Consider the following 14,326-nt stretch of genomic DNA (forward strand, 5'->3'; position numbering starts at 1 on the left):
ACCCTCGGGAATAAATGAATAAATGGCGTGTAGCTACCATAAACACGGCAGCTGGGAATAAACACACGAAAGTCTAACTAAATCTACCAAGGGGGGCGCTGTTTCACTTCTCCACATTTGGGACCGCCAGCAGTAAGATCCCTTTCCCTTGTGCAACAGGCTTCGGGAGGGTTTCATTCCTCCTACCAATCGTGAGAGTAAAGCACAGCCTTGGGCAACATTGTGCATTTCCTCCATTTATCTGAAGGAAAGGCCAAGCACGGTAAAATTGAGAACTGAAGTTTGCAGGGAAAAACCCGGGGCCGTGACCAGAGTGAGGGCGAATCGGTCCTCCCATCTGCTGGTTAAGCACGGACGGGAGTAGCCTTTCTAGAGGGCGACTTGTTGGTGTCCATCCAAGCGAAGAATACACAGTCCTCTGGCCGCTGGTTTATTCAGAGAATTCACACCACCAGTGTCCCCACAGAGTGAAGTGAAAAATGTGGTCAGAGCTGCTGTGGCGTGACTTGTGAGAGCGAGACCTGGAGAGACTTTTAATAAACACGACGCATCCTTCCAGAGGTATACCACACAGCCAGGAAAAAGAGTGAGAGGCAGAAGTAGCCCTACTGGTCTGGAAAGGTCTCTGAGATGTGTCGTGCAGATGCTGAGTCACCCACTTGTGGACACAAAACACGCTCCACGCGTGTGTGTGCAGGACATTTAAAAAACAGACATTGGGGCGCCTGGGTGGCGCAGTCGGTTAAGCGTCCGACTTCAGCCGGGTCACGATCTCGCGGTCCGTGAGTTCGAGCCCCGCGTCGGGCTCTGGGCTGGTGGCTCGGAGCCTGGAGCCTGTTTCTGATTCTGTGTCTCCCTCTCTCTCTGCCCCTCCCCCGTTCATGCTCTGTCTCTCTGTGTCTCAAAAATAAATAAACGTTAAAAAAAAAATTAAAAAAAAAAAAAAAAACAGACATAATTTTATAGACAATAATACAGCTGAAGGCCAACAGAACCACCTGCCTCAGGGCCTGAAGCCTTGTGAGTGCACAGCACCTACAACAGTCAGTGACAACCTCGTAAAGGTTCCCCAGGAGCTTGAAGAGCCGTGAACTTTATCTTGGCCTCCACGACGCAAGTCACACTGTTCCTTTTCCTATTTTGAGATCAACCACAGACTCTGTGTCCCGGGACACTTGCAACAGAATCCACCGTCATAATACTTGTTCAGCAGAAAAGAGCCGTCCGGGAGAAATGCCCTCGGGAACATCTTCTCTGCTGGCAGAAAACAATTCATGCTGACGGTTCCAGGCAGGGTGGCAAAAATGCGGAAGCACAGGTGTATTCTCATAGGGTTAGAAGCTGAGACGTCCGTGTAGACATATTTGCTGCAATGACGGTAGGAGAAAATAACTGGCGACAGCTCGCGTGCCCGCCGATTGAAGCCTGGTTACAATGTGGCTCGTGCCGCTGTGGAAAAACCTCCCAGAGGCGCTGTTAGATGGTGAAAAGCAAGATGCTCAGTATTTGTAGCACGCTCCCATTCATGCTTTTGTGGAGGAGATCATACAAATACGGGCACGGGCTTACGTGGCAGCCAGCCTCCAAGACGGCCTGTCGGTCACGCTCGGCGGGGCCCCTGCCCACCTTGAAGACCCGTGTAGCCAGCAGAGGCTATAGACCTCACGCCGTATGGCTTCGAAGACTGGCTCATAACAGAGAAACCAGCTTTCCCGTGTGCCCTCTCTTGGAGAAGCTGACCGTCTTGAGGACACCCCAGAAACCTCGGCAGAGGCCCGCGTGGCGAGGGACTGAGGGCTCTTGTCAACAGCCGTGCGACGGTGCCACCTTGCAAATGAAATGGCTCACGCGGGACTGGTCAGGCCTCCAGATGACGCGGCCCCGGCCTTGGCATGTGGTAAGGAGTCTCGACTGCAGCCTTGCCAGAGCCCCTGAGACAGAATCCCCCGACGCAGCTGATTCTGGATTCCAGACCCACAGAAGCGATTCTGATAATACGTGTATCGCTGCATGCTGCTCGCCTTTGGGGGTAGTTTGTTAGGTACTAACAGAGAACTGGTACAGGACTTCTAACACAGTTCCCGGAAAGCACACAAGAAAATGATAAGTAGTTGCCTCGGGGGATAAGAAATTCGACAGGTGGAATAAGAATTGGGAGAAAGGTTTGCTTTTTGTGCTGTATCATTCCGTGACGTTCGCACTACACTGAAGGGAGGTTTTAACACGTGCATGTAGCAGCTTCAATTTTATAGAGTATACTGGGTTTTTTTTAATGTTTATTTATTTATTATGAGAGAGAGAGAGAGAGAGGGAGGGAGAGAATCCCAAGCAGGCTCTGCACCATCAGGGCAGAGCCTGACGGGGGGCCCGATCTTGCGAACCGTGAGATCAGGACCTGAGCCGAAATCAAGAGTTGGACACTTAACTGAGCCACCAGGAGCCCCTACAAAGAGTACATGGTAGAATGCGCCCAGATAGGACATGAGCATCCAGACAGGACCCAGCTCCCTGCGGTGGGCACGGGAGGCAGGGGGGGAGAGCCTGAGAACAGGAAGTGACTTTGGACGCTGTGTTCAGAAGCAGGTCGTCACCGTTGGCCATGACACTTCCGAAACTCTCAGAAGCTTGGCGCGTTTTTCCGACTAAAGCTGCACTCCCGTGGATAATTGGGGCCCTCAAGTGACACACAAGCTCCCGAAATGTGTCACCGGTGCCATGTCAGTTAATTCACGTTTGGAAAAAGGCACGCGTTGTGCGGCTACGACGAAATGATCTGTTCTGCCTTCACTTGGCGGTCTCTGTGCTCTCGCTGACGTCAAGCTGGCCTCGTGAGTGTAAACAAGAAATATCCCAAACTGTAGCTACACCCAAAAGAGGGACTGTGTACACGTGCTTTCAATGACCCTGGGAAGCAGCGTCTGAAGGTCCCACGTGGAATGATCGGTTAATTTCTCAGAGAGGGTACTGTTGTTCACCTTCACTATTTACCAATTAAGAGCTCGTACTCTGTGAAGCTACACTAAATACTATGCGGCTTTGGGCCAAGGAGAGAGAAATACATCATTTCTGTGCAGCGATGAAGGTTTGTGCCCTGTCGGTGCCCGGACAGCTGGTAAGCTTTATTTCTGGGTGTGTCTGTGAGGGAGTTTCTGGGTGGGATCAATCAGCATTCCAGTCTGATGCAAGCAGGTCCTACCCAATCTGCCGGAAGCCCAGATAGAACAAGAAGGAGGAGGAAGAGCAAATTCACTCTCTCTGTTGAGCTGAGATGGCCCTCTTCCTTCCCCTGTGCCCGGACATCCCGGTGCCTGGGTCTCGGGCTTTCAGGCTCAACCAGCCACTTACGCCAGCCGCCCCTCCGATTCTCAGACCTCCAGACTCAGACTGAAATGCAGTACTGGCTGTTCTGGTGTTTCCAGCCTGCCGACGGCAGACCATGAGACCTCGGGGCCTCCGCACTCACACAAGCCACTCGCCATGATAAATCTCGTCTTAAATGTGTCTCTCCACGTCCCCTGGGTCTTGTCTCTCTGGAGAGCCCTGCCTAACGCACCCGTAGAAAAGACAGCCCCAAAGCTTTGTTCGCTGCCCACTGGACATGAATAGCAAACTAATTCTGATGTTCTGCGTTACATCACCTATTTAACACCCAGTTCCTCGAATGGAATGGTATTTAAGTGGGCTTTAGGATCTTAGTGTTGGATGCAGTTTTTCATGCGTGCCTGTTCTGTGTTTGCAAAAGACGCGTATGTTTAACTTCTGAAAGTTATACTTTGAGTTACAAGATGTACATCGAAGGCGTTGAGGATAGTAGCTGTCAGTACAGCAGAAGACCTTCAACACCCATCGGTCCCCAACTGGCACGGTTATGTCATTTTAGAAGCTTACTCACAAAGAAGGCCAGAGCAGAAAGACGATTGTGTCCCTCCCAGTTTCGAACCGGATAAACAGGATAAACCGTTTCAGCTGTTTAGTCTGGGGTTGTGCGTGCGTCTGGTTCTCATGGCTTTTGGTGTGTCAACTTTGACGAGAAAGACAGTTACCTTGCAGAAGTCTGCCTCCTCTGTACAGATGAAGGGCCAGTGCTGCCTCCAGGCTCTCGGCCTCGATGAGCTTGGCGATTTCGGACGAGCTTTCCAAGTCGGAGGCATCTTTCAGAATACACACGTGGCCTGCAGCCTCCAGGTGGTCCCTTTATCGACAAATACAAACAGAGGGAGAAAAAAAAAAGGAGGTAAAAGATAAATATACCCCAGGCGGCCGCTACGACTGAGATCTTGACTCCAAAGGTTATTTAAGTCAAAAAGTTAAGAAAACGTATTTTCTGAATTGTCCTGTAAGGGGCAATCCTCCCAAAATACAGGACAAGGCTCATAGCCACTGACGACAACCATTCACCCACCAGAGTCCGGTCCCTGGGACTGTGGTCAGGACCAAGGCCAGCGGGTTGAAGGGCTAATTCAGGAAGTCTCCGCAGCCCTGAGACAAAAGACGCGCATTTTTCAGTGGCATTTGCTGTGCCAGAAAGCTCTGTGTTTTATGTCCTTGATTCCACTTTTTTCTCCTGTCCCTTAATTATGGATGATACCCAAAGTCAGCTTTTAGGCATCTAAAATTCAGCTATTTTTTTAAAGTTTATTTATTTATTTATTTTGAGACAGAGAGAGAGAGAGAGAGAGAGAGAGAGAGAGAACAAGCAGGAGGTGGGCAGAGAGAGAGAGAGAGAGACAATCCCAAGCAGGCTCTGCACTGCCAGCACAGAGTCTGACGTGAGGCTCAGACTCATGAACCGTGAGATCATGACCTGAGCCAAACCAAGAGTCAGCTGCCCAACTGACTGAACCACCCAGGAGCCCCTAAAATTCAGTTCTTAATAGAGACTTCAAAAGACATTTCATGGCCTTTCCATTCTACCTCAAAAATATCTTTCACACGTGTCTTTCTTCTCATCCTAGTTCAGTTCCTTGTAACATAAATCTAGAATATAAATCTGATTTTAAAAAAACTTTCTGAATGACAACAGCATGAGCAAAATTAAAAGACAAACAGAAAACTGGAAAAAAAAACCTACTTATAACACTTATAAAAGGAAAGAAGCGAATCTGCTTCATAAATAAAGAGCTCTCATAGATCAATAAGAAGAAAAAAACAGGTAACAACTCGATACCAAAATAGGCATGGACCTAAATCGCAGTGCATAGAAACAGAAATTCAACTGGGGTTCTTAGATACGGGAAATGGTGGCCAACTTTAGTCGTCTTTTTAACAAAGAATATCTGTAAAGATCAAAAGTCTGCCTAAGGCTTTGTGAAATAAACACCCCTCTGCATCATTCTGAGCAGGTGAACTGGTACAGTCTCTTTGGTGGGCAACGAAGCAACAGCTAGCACATTTAAAATGCACACACTCAGTGACCCAACACCTCCACTTCCAGGAATTAATTCCAAAAACACACTTGGATGTGAGTGCAAACACACGCATCCATGAAGAGGCTCCTCGGCTGTGTTTCACCTACCGAAAAGCCTGGAAGTGACCTCAGTGTGCGGCAGAGGGGACCGGTTACATGATGGCACGCACAAGACAAGCTCTCCTGCCATTAAAGCTCCCCTGCCCTCGTGCAGTAGACCTCTGCAAAGCACAGTGGAACCCTTGAGCAACATGGGACTTTGGGGTGTCACTCCCGCTCCACACAGTTGAAAATCCATGTATAACGTTGACTCCTCCAAAACTTCCCTGACAGCCTGTTGCTCGCTGGAAGTCTTACTAGCAACACACACACACATGTCGATTAACCCAGAACTTGTATGTTACACGTAGGATATACCGTATTCTTACAATAAACTAGGGAAAAGAAGATGTTATTCAGAAAATCATAAAGAAGAGGAAATACAGTTACAGTCCTGTACTGTATTTGGGGAAAAAAAAAAAACCCAACTCTGGATGTAAGTGGACCGGTGCAGTGCAAACCCCATGTTGTTCCAGAGTCAGCTCTACTTTGGAATCAACTGCCCGGATACATGGGATACGGGATCCGTGGTTAATGAAAAGAGCCGGGGGAAGAATACTTTGTATATATGTAGTGTGTGTGCCCAGAATATCTGTAGGGTGAGTGACAAATCGGGAGGATTGTGTCTCCAGAGGAGACACTGGATACTTTTACCACGGGTAGATACTATGTTTTACCATTGTTGCAGGCACGTGTGCATGAGTGCTTAGAATGAACCGACCCAGGTCTCTCTTGACTGAAACCCTCAAAGGGCTCAGGGTCACCAGCTCAGCTGTGAGAAGGGGGCCCGCATCTGTCTCGCCACCTGAATGAAATAACGGCTGAATGGGTCTCCGGGATGAAGTCCAAATGCCTTGGCCTAGCACACAGCGCCCTCAACAGCCTGTATGCCCTGCCAGTGCATGCCAGCCGCACCCCCACCCCCCTACCCCCCCCCCCCCCACCGAGCTCCAGACCTGCCTTCCACCTGCAGGGCACCCGACGCGGCATGCATTCTGCGTCCCCATGGCCACGACAGGCCATTTCCTGATGCCAGCTCTTCTCAGTGACATCCGACAGCCCCTGACCGCATTACACATCTGTCTCTCCATCACGCTGAGCCTCTCTCTCTCTTTCTCTCTCTCTCTCATGATCCTTCTGAGCCGCAGATAAGGGAGTCACGTTGCACGTCAGCTTTGATTACAAAGCCAGCCCGTAGGTGACGATCAAACACACTTAAAATTACACTCGAGCATCTTAAATCGTCCAGAAGTCACTGTAGTACAAAGTTCGAGTCCAACAAAGCCTTTTTTCTGTTTGTTTTTACTGCAACAATAAAATGGCTTGTTATTTCTTCAGCTAAACACCGGGTGAATTAGTTGGCTTGCGTTTAGGAGCGATAGTGTAAGGAAAAGAACAAGGAAAAGAATAAAAGAACGAGGGAAGTAGAATCTTCAAGCAAAGTGGTCATCAAATGGCCAAGCTGTTTGCAATGTGGGAGCCACATGCAAACTAAGGAATTCTGCACAAACAGCAGGTTCATGCTTCTTGCTCCCGCCCACTCTGGGAATGATCATGGCTCTCTCCGTGTTCTCTTCTTGTGCTGTGATTAAATGCACAATGTTGCAGCTGTTACTGAGCAAATAAAGACAAACTGAGATCCTGACATGTAAGTTTGCTTAAGCTGTTGACCGTGCAACGCGAGTACCTCGATCTTACCGTTTCCGCCCTTAACGCTGATCAGTCATCGTCGGCCAGTAGCACCGCCCCTCCTCCCCTCGCCCCACCTCCACTCCTCTGGCAGGGCTGAGGGCCACCTGCGAGCAGAACCAGCTCACCTCAGCCTAAAAATGGGTACTACACAAAAATAAGAATGCAGTGTGCTTCTGAGCATGGGCGAATAACTGTCATTCCATTTCCTTAAAGCTCTAAGAAAGAAGACACCAAAAACAAATGTGTTGATGAGTGGATGGGGTGCCTGGGTGGCGCAGTCGGTTAAGCGTCCGACTTCAGCTCAGGTCACGATCTCGCGGTCCGTGAGTTCGAGCCCTGCGTCGGGCTCTGGGCTGATGGCTCGGAGCCTGGAGCCTGCTTCAGATTCTGTGTCTCCCTCTCTCTCTGCCCCTCCCCCGTTCATGCTCTGTCTCTCTCTGTCCCCAAAATAAATAAACGTTGAAAAAAATTAAAAAAAAATGTGTTGATGAGTGGAAAAGAAATAGTTTGAATTCCACTTGGAGGATCCATTGCTGAGCCATTTCTGGCTTATGTGGAATTGATAGGATAGGACATATGGAATGGAGGTGGTTAGGTACAGATAATGGGTTGTTCTTGATCTATTAAACATATTTTTAAATGGCATTTTAACGCCAACTTCACGATCTTATAAATATTCCTACGTATATATATAATCTCCCTAATTCTCTATGCCTGAGAGTTTGCCCTTGTTTCTGGTTGGCTTTTGATGCCTTTAAATTGCTCTGTCCCGATTCCTTCTGTGAGTGATCATTTGGTTCAACTAAACTTGAACCTGAACTCGACTGAAGGCTTTTTGGAGAGAGAAAGCATCGCCAACAAATTAAGAGGTTTTAAGCATTTACTCGGCAGTTCTAGGAAGAGACGGAACTATGCACACACACCTGACTCCAGATTCGATGGGATCCTACCTGCTTCGACCTGCCTGAAAGCCATCGTCTTTAACTCAGTGGGTAGAGAAGCGTGATCATTTGTGTGTTGAACTTATGCAAATAAGGAGTGGGGGCACCTGGCCAGGCCCAGTGCTCCTCACAGGACACAGCACCACCTGGCCGGCCAGCTGCCTCAGTGGCAGCTCGGGGAGACACGGGGATGTGCTGTTTCTTGCGGGGGAAAGTCGGCTGGCTTGGGGCAGAACGGTGCTCTCTGCACAGCATTTCAAGAATTTGTGATGTGTCAAAGACATCGTGCTGGTCTTGGGATGAGGGCGCTCGTGGAGATGTGCGAAGGCCTTGCACGAGGGCTCAGGCCCTAGTCTGGGATGGCAAACCAGAGGAGACATTGCCCCAGGGAACCTTCGGTGGATTGCGTGAGCTGATAATACATTTGCAGGACAGGGTATTACTTGGAACAATATGCTGTCGGTGTGTTTTGTAAGCTGTAGAGTTATCTCCTTTTTGACTGGGATTCTAGTTGGAATCTGGTAGTCAAGAGGTTACTGTTGTGGAGCCAGTCGTTTTTGAAAGGGTGCAAAGTCCCATGAGAAAACAGGCAAAATGACCAGGTCAGGAAGGGCCTGCTGAGATTGGACTCGTGAGGTAAGTAAGTAAGTAAATAAATAAATGGGGTGGAAAACCACGAGATGTGATGAGCTAGCCTGAACAGAGATGTGCTAAGTGCCTGAATGGAGATATGCTAAGTGTCTGAATAGAGATGTGCTAAGTGTCCGAACAGAGATGTGCTAAGTGCCTCAATAGAGATATGCTAAGTGTCCGAACAGAGATGTGCTAAGTGCCCAAACAGATGCACTAAGTGCCTGAATAGGGATGATGAGGGAGCCTAAGGCAAGTTGAGGGCCAAGCAGGAGCTAACAACACCTTCCCCTCCCCCGCACCCCCCCTCCCCACCCACACAAGTGGGATGTGTGTGACATTCCTCAGGCACTGCTGGCTGCCCAAGAACACAGGAAAGGACAGAAAACAAATGGTTAAACTGACAGAGATCACAGGACCAGAGTCTCCATCAGTTTACAAATATCTTAGTAAATTACAAGAAAAGGGCAAACTTATCAATAGCCTCACGTCTGGGAACTCCCTACTGTCTTCAGGCTAATGCTTTGCTAGAGGGAAAACAGCCTTAGCTTGACAACAGCCAGGCCTCCAGTGATCTGTGGGTCTTCAGCAGATGGAAATCCCTTTAAGAAACTTCCTCTTGACTTCACCTCCCCCCCACTCCACAGTATATAAACTGTCACACTTACAAAGGCAGCTCTTTCTGCCCACGGGACCTGTCCCTGAGCTTTAATAAAATCATATTTTTGCACCAAGATGTCAAGAGTTCCTTCTTGGCCTTTGGCTCTGAACCACCCCCCCCCCACCCTCCCAAAGGCTCCAAAACCCCATCAGAGATGTGTTAAGTGCCCGAATAGACATGCGCTAAATGCCCAAAGTGACGTGTTAAGTGCCTGAAGAGGTGTGTTAAGCACCTGAATAGAGATGAGCTAAGTGTAAAATACGTACACAGCTCATTAAAAATTTCTGGAGTGATGAAGTGTTGACATGATCTTTTCACATGCTGAGTTCAAAGGAATACATTACAATTAATTTTATGCATTTCTTTTCGCTTTGTTTAATGTGGCCACTGGAACATGTAAAATGGCACACTCATTCGCAGGGTTTCAGGGACCAGGGAGGCAGGTGTCCCAGTACTGCCCAATTTACCAGGAGAAAAAAGGTGTTTCAGTATCTGTGGAAAACTTTCTGATTTTGTATTTTGTTAGAGAGAAAGAGAGACAGAGTGTGGGCAGGGGAGGGGCAGAGTGAGAGAGGGAGACACAGCATCCCAAGCAGGCTCCAGGCTCCGAGCTGTCAGCACGGAGCCCGACGCGGGGCTCGAACTCACGAACCGCGAGATCGTGACCTGAGCGGAAGTTGGCTGCTTAACCGACTGGGCCACCCAGGTGCCCCCGAATTTTCTGATTTTTAATGTTCCCAGAGGTATTTCTTGCTCTTCCAATGTGTTCAAAAGTTCCTGGGGGTCTGATTTCCACTTTCCTTGATAAAAATCAGTGAAGCTTTCACACCCATACTGGTGGCCTCCACAGCAGAGGCATCCCATGTTCCCCCTCCTACAACCCCGAATGTCCCTGTCACCCACCCGAGTAGGGGGCACCCCACCCCAGGCCCAGGCGTGTTCCTGCTGGCTTGTGCCCATCGGAACATCCAGCTGCCCAAGCCCCCGCCCTGGACATGTAGCCCTGGGACCTGGGGGGGGGGACTTGTGGAGACTCAGACTCTCCTTCTTGCTGGGCTGGAAGTGGAGGGACCAGCAAGGAAAATCCAGCAGGAATGGGAAGTGGACCAAGGCAAGAGTGGACTCCTGTCCTTACTGTCCGAGCTGCAAAACCCAGCCTGAAGCCTGCCCCACCTCCAGACCCTTGACAGGATGAGCCGCTCAGTCCCCGGCCTTGTCCAGGCAGTTTGCACTGGCTTTCAGTTACTTAAAGCTGGAAATCTCTGATGCCGCTATGGACAAGGAGCATAGAGCCTTTACCGTTCACATTCACCTGCTTGCCACATCAAGCCCTGTGTGAAGCCATCCAGTCTCCGACCACAATCTTATCTTTCCCCCAGGCTCCTCAATCGCGAAAACCACAAAGACCTCTGACCTCACAGCCCCTCTCACCTCCAAGCCGCCCCGCCTCCCACTCCCGGCAAAGATTCCTTTTCCCATCATTTCAGCGACTTTCTTGCCGATACCTTGGCCTCTCCTCTCCCCTGGCCTTTTGTACCACACTCGGTGTATCCCGCAAGGCTCCAGCCGCCCGCTTAGGCTTGGCCAGGGCTGCAGGGCGAGATGGGGTGGGAGGGCCGTGGCCCCGGGCGTCAGCTCCCAGTCCCCTTGCTCTTCATTGCAGGGACCCTTCGCAGCGCAGGGCGCAGCTCCCCGCCATCCTCACTGGAGCGTGCCTCTCCCTTGGCTCCCCTGCGCTTTCCGCCCCGGAAGCCAGGGCCGCCTGGGTCCCAGCCTGGGTGTCTGCCTCTCGCGGCCTGGCTGGGACGGCACACAGGATGTGCTCGCAGTGTGTACCCCCCGCAGTGCCGGGCCCCACTCTGCCATACACACAAGTCCGCGGAACCAGCCCTGTCCTCTCCCAGCCCTTCCCATCGCTCTCAGACCCCTGCTCTCCCTCGTCCCCTCCCCCCCCCCAACCCCGGTGGCCTCCGCAGCGGCCTGTGGTCCTGTGAGCACTCTGTTCTCACTTTTCCTTCCTCCCAAACGCTGGGCGGCCACCGTGGAACCCAGGACTACCACAGCGGGGAGGAGTCCGGATTGGGTCCACGCCACCCTGGGGACACTCCCTTCCTGCCAGCGCATCTCCATACAGGCTTCTGTTTGCCTCTGTTATCTACAGCGGTGCCCAGTCTTGCACACCCTGTTCGGGAAGGAGAAAGAGGAGAAGCCAGCGACAGCCTCCGTGCAAAGTCCAGCGCCCCGTGGGCGACACTCGAGCTCATTGGGACGCCGGCACGATCGTCCGTGGGTGTCGCTGAGCCTCAGAACGCCCTTCTCGGGCTGGAACAGCCTCAGCCTTGCCCTTCCCTGTGCCCTTGGGAGCCCTGCAGTCAAAGCTCCAGGCACGGCCCCCAGTGCCCCGACAAGAGCTTGGTTCACAGCGGGGGTCAGAAGTCCTTTCCTGGAAATGACCGGAGGGTACACACCTTGGGGCTTGTGGGCAGCTGGTCGCGGTCCAGCTGCTCGGACAGCCACCGCCGTTGGCAAGCAGCGGCCAGCACCACCCCTGGGAGCTGCCACGTCCTCCAGATTGTACTCATAGGACAGGCCCTGCCTTGCTTGGCCCTCGGCCATAACTTTGTCCGGCCTTGATCGAGAAGACTATTTCAAGGGTTCTGAGGACCAGCCTCCCACTTTTGAGACTATGGATCCCCCATGATTTCACGAAAACAACTGTGTGAAAAAAAAAAAAAAAAATATATATATATATATACACATATATATCTTACATCCATTACTCACGCAATTTATTTCTCCACCACCAGTGAAATGAACTTTGTTCCCTAGGTTTCCGACCCTGTTTTTAACTTACCAGAGCACTCCTAATTGTGACCTTTTTTGTTAAGGGCTAATCTGAACCCATCCGCCTGATTTAGAGGCTTGTCAAGATTGTTGTCAGGTTCTTCTGGGAAACGTTTACAGCTTCAGGGGATTAGGGGTGGGTGGGGAAACCACAGGTCCCCTCTGCCCACCGCTCGGACAGCCAGACCAGCCAACCTTGCGGCTGAATCTGTGCCACAGTGGGGCCAGGGGCTGACTCCCTGACTACGTGTTCACACAGGGGCCCCCAGAACCCCTCCAGTAAGCCACAGACCCTCGACACTGGTAATTATTTCTGAGATGCTTTACGCTAATGAACAAATCTAACATTTTCAGTGCTTAGGAAACAACTCCAGATTAGGGTATTTAAAATGCTAATTAATAGCCGGCCCCGGAGTTAGAACACAGAATGAACTGGGGCGCCTCGGTGGCTGTGCTGGGCATCTGACTCTTGTTTTCAGCTCAGTTCATGATCCCAGCATCGTGGGATCGAGCCCCAATGGGCTCCGCACTGAGCGTGAAGCCTGCTTGAGACTCTCTCTCTCTCTCTCTCTCTCTCTCTCTCCCGCCCCCCTCTTTCCCACTTGTTCTGTCTCTAAAGATAAATGAAATTTTTTGGGGTGCCTGGGTGGCTCAGTCGGTGAAGCATCTGACTTTGGCTCAGGTCACGATCTCACGGTCCGTGGGTTCGAGCCCCTCATCAGGCTCTGTGCTGACAGCACGGAGCCTGGAGCCTGCTTCGGGTTCTGTGTCTCCCTCTCTCTCTCTGCCCCTCCCCTGCTAGTGCTCTCTCAATAAATAAATAAATGTTAAAAATTTTTTTCTTTAAAGAACACAAGGTGAGCTCACATGCACAGCACACAGAGGGGTACCTGAAGGGCCACACAGACAGTAAGAGTGTCCCTGTCTAGTGACTGATCCCCAGACAAACTATTCCCCCCAAACAGCGTCTTCCAAGCTTGCACCTTCGAAAACTCTCCATCTGTCGGGACCCCATAAAATGGAGACCTCCCGTTGGCCTGGCCCACGTCCCAAACCTGAACCTCAGTAGCCAGGAAATGCATCACTTTCGAGGAGACCTAGCACACACCAGTCGGGCCCCTCTGACAGTGTTCAGCTGGCTCACGGGACCCAGGAGCCCTGACCTCCCAGCCGGCCAGGCCTGTCTCCGCCCTGCGGTTCTAAGGCTCCACGAAACCCGCTCTTGTCCATGATCCCTCGGGAAGTTCTCCCCTGCTTGTGAGACGGGGCGGCCCTGCTCCGTGCCTCGTTTTCCCCCGGATAAAGGGCACCAGACCTCTCACTCGATTATTCTAGCTTTGTCGTCGACACGCTCCACATTCCACAGCCAAGCCCTGTGTATTTTACTCCTGAAATGTGGCAAACCCACACTTAACCTCCTCTGCCCATCCTCATCCCCCCTCCAGAAGGCAGTCCAAAGGACCTTCTACAACACGGAAGTCAGACAGCTTTTGGTGGCCTAATTCTGTTGATGGCCCAAAACCGTAGGTCCGGTGTGACGGGGCCCCGCCTACCTCTCCAGCCTTATCTGCCCACCTCAGCCAGAGTGGGTTTTCTCTCAGCACTACTGACATTTGGGGCCGGATCATTCTCCACTGTGGGGACCACCCCGGGCATTGTAGGCTGTTCAGCAGCACCCTGGCCTCTACCCACTGGATGCCAGGGGTCTCTCACACCCAGTGTAACAACCAAAAATGTCTCCAGACAATGCCCAATGTCCCCCGGGGGACACAACTGCTCCTTCCTCCTCTGCACATCCTTCTGGCCCCTGATCCCACTAAGAATCACTCATCTAGCATATCGGGCATTGCTAAGGCCGCACAACTCGGATCTGAAGGGGATGCGCTCTCCCCCATGGTCCTGCCCACTGCCCCTTTGCCTAGGACACCGTCCTCCCTGTACGTCCAGCCTTCCCCCCCTGGCCAGTTAGGGCCCATGGTATCATGAATCGCTCACATTTATGAAATGCGTACTGAGCACCAGGCCCTGTTGTAAATGCTGAAAATGTACGAA

General features: G+C 51.2%; 1 protein-coding gene across 3 annotated transcripts in view; it reads right to left on the minus strand.

Moving 5' to 3' along the window:
• Positions 1 to 14,326, minus strand: part of GLT1D1 (glycosyltransferase 1 domain containing 1) — a 93,195-nt gene that overhangs the window by 65,978 nt on the left and 12,891 nt on the right. For all 3 annotated transcript variants that reach the window (XM_043557306.1, XM_043557308.1, XM_043557305.1), the window contains one exon: positions 4,044 to 4,192. In XM_043557306.1, the coding sequence (XP_043413241.1) occupies positions 4,044 to 4,192 (149 nt within the window). The remainder of the gene's footprint in view (positions 1 to 4,043; positions 4,193 to 14,326) is intronic.

The sequence above is a fragment of the Prionailurus bengalensis genome, chromosome D3 (genome assembly GCF_016509475.1).
Source record: "Prionailurus bengalensis isolate Pbe53 chromosome D3, Fcat_Pben_1.1_paternal_pri, whole genome shotgun sequence".
In the NCBI taxonomy this organism is placed as follows: Eukaryota; Metazoa; Chordata; class Mammalia; order Carnivora; family Felidae; genus Prionailurus; species Prionailurus bengalensis.